This window comes from Lactuca virosa, chromosome 3, assembly GCF_052849685.1.
Source record: "Lactuca virosa cultivar CGN04683 chromosome 3, Lactuca_virosa_CGN04683_v6, whole genome shotgun sequence".
In the NCBI taxonomy this organism is placed as follows: domain Eukaryota; kingdom Viridiplantae; phylum Streptophyta; class Magnoliopsida; order Asterales; family Asteraceae; genus Lactuca; species Lactuca virosa.
Window position 1 is genome coordinate 415,750,663 of NC_136428.1, and position 2,579 is coordinate 415,753,241.

Consider the following 2,579-nt stretch of genomic DNA (forward strand, 5'->3'; position numbering starts at 1 on the left):
CAAAACTTACATGCATTTTTGTCACTTAAAGTTGTCTTAGAAAAACAAAGGTTGTTTTATGTTTATATGTGTTTTAGAGTGCATAAACAAGCCTTGGACCATTTGTGGTGTTGTTTGTGTGATTTGGTTGAAAATGGTTTGTAATATTCCTTTATTCTTAAAGTATGTAATAAAAGTAGCTACTTTTTATTCTTGTTATTTTTATGTAATAGATTAGTTTTATACTAGATTTATTTTATGAAAAATATAACAAGATGAAGATGGAGGCCATTTCTTGAAGAACCATGGAGACCCACAATTTTTATAAAGATTTTATAAAGGTTCATAACTTTTATAAAGGTTTTATAAAATTGCAACAAAATTGGTTGTCAATGCAAGTGGGAGCTTGAAGATCACATAAAAAAAACGTTGTAATATTTGGTCCATTTGTCCCTTAGGAAGGACTTAACACTTTTGTGTTGGCTCACAAAAGTGTTATATAGTTTAAGGCTTGTTTATGTCAAATGCATGCTTGTGTTGTTTATTTTTCAAGTAAATATTTTGTGTGGTTGATAACTTAGTTTTTCACAAACTCAAACTATTTTTTAACAAAAAAGGTTCTACATGACTCAAACACAAACTTAATACTAGTTATTAATTTTAAAACTGAACCAAGCCGAAGTATAAAAGCCGGGTTTTTTATAAGAACCTGAAAAGTGATTTTTTAGAAAAATTGATACCATGACATATTGGATGCATGCAATTGTCATGATATCACATGTTTTAAATCGAATAATAAAATATACAAATCCCTTATTTCAAAATGCAAGTCTATGCCATCCAATTTTAGAAACATTTGCACATTACTTGTATAATGCTAGTGGGATAAAGGATACCTAACTATTAGTATTATCTTTAGATGGCCAAGGTATTTTTACGATTTCTATAACCAAGTTATGGACCAATTGTACAACTTTCTATAATTGGATGACTTGATTGGAAACCTCTTGTGATAAAGGTCACCTAAGCAAGAGTTTTCCGAGGCATAGATGAGACCAAACATGTGAAATTAACAAATGGATTGTTAAGGGTCTCATAAATCTAGGAATTACAAATGGTGTAATTAGTACAAGTTATTTACCTTGTTAAAATTGGGTAAATGGGATAATGGATACCTAACGATTTATTTGATTTGTAACTTGGATCCTAGACTTTAAATAAATAATGTTTTATGAAACAAAAAGGGTATTATTATTTAAAGAATTAAATACTAAATGAAAACTTTGTTAAAGTTTTGTAGATAGTTCCACCAATTACTGTAACACATCACCCAATGAACATTCGGTCAATTCTTGACAAAGATAAGCTCAACCACTCCAACTTTTTGGACTGGTACAGGAATTTAAGAATCGTTTTGAAACAAGAAAAGAAAGACTATGTCCTTGAAAACCAAACTCCTGATGAACCACCTGTTCTCCCAAAGGCTGTACATAATGCATGGCTAAAGAATATAGATGATTCACTTGATGTTTCATGTCTTATGCTTGCCTCTATGGTTCCCGATCTTCAGTCGGATCTGGAACACTACACTGCCTCTGACATGATTGAACATCTCAAGGAGATGTTTGGAAAACAAGCTAGAACCGAAAGGTTTAACATTGTGAGAGCACTTCATGCCATGAAAATGGAGGAGAATGGGAATGTGAGCACACATGTTCTCAAGATGAAAAGCTACATGGATCAATTGGAGAGATTGGGCTCTCCATACCCACAAGACTTGGCTACAGATATCATTCTGAACTCTTTGCCAAAGTATTACAATTCTCTCATCATGAACTATAACATGAATGGGTGGGAGAAACCTATCTCTGAGTTGCACGGGATGCTAAAAACTGCAAAGAAGAATATCCCAAGTAAAACTCCCCAAGTGCTCATGATTAGGGAAGGAAAAGTCAAGAAGAACAAAGGCAAGAACTTCAAGTGAAAGCCACAAGCTGGCAAGGGAAAAGGGAAGAAAGCTCCTCAAAACCCACCACCCAAGAAGAAGGAAAACGTTGCCAAAGATGACACATGCTTTGAGTGTGGAGTTGTCGGGCACTGGAAAAGGAATTGTCCTAAGTACCTTGGATAGTTGAAAAACAAGAAGGTCGGGGAAGGCCCTTCAGATATATCCATTTTCATGATTCAAATGGGATCATTTAGTTTTTCATCTAACACCTGGGTATTAGATACTAGTTGTGGAACTCATATTTGTAATTCGTTGCAGGGGTTCAAAAAGAGTAAGGAACGGAAAGCAGATGAGATGGTATTACATGTCGGCAATGGAGCACGTGTTGCGGTCCAAGCTTTAGGACATTTTGATTTATGTTTACCATCTGGTTTGTACTTGACATTAGACAATGTGTGTTTAATTAATTCTATTACTAGAAATATCATTTCAGTTTCGCATTTGAGAAAATCTGGTTATGATTTCAAATTTGTTGATGATAACATCCACTCCTTCTTGAAATGAATCTTCTATTTTGAGGCTAGACCAATAAATGGAATTTATGAATTAAACCTAAATGACACCTCAAACAATAAGTCCCCTTATAATATTA

The 2,579-nt window shown here is 33.8% G+C and overlaps 1 protein-coding gene across 1 annotated transcript; it reads left to right on the top strand.

Moving 5' to 3' along the window:
• Window positions 1-898: 898 nt before the first annotated feature.
• LOC145165041 (uncharacterized) lies at window positions 899-1,963 on the top strand. The gene is made up of 2 exons (XM_079083678.1): window positions 899-907; window positions 1,280-1,963. Exons 1-2 carry the CDS (start codon window positions 899-901, stop codon window positions 1,961-1,963), a joined length of 693 nt encoding a protein of 230 aa, XP_078939804.1.
• The last annotated feature ends 616 nt before the right edge of the window (window positions 1,964-2,579 follow it).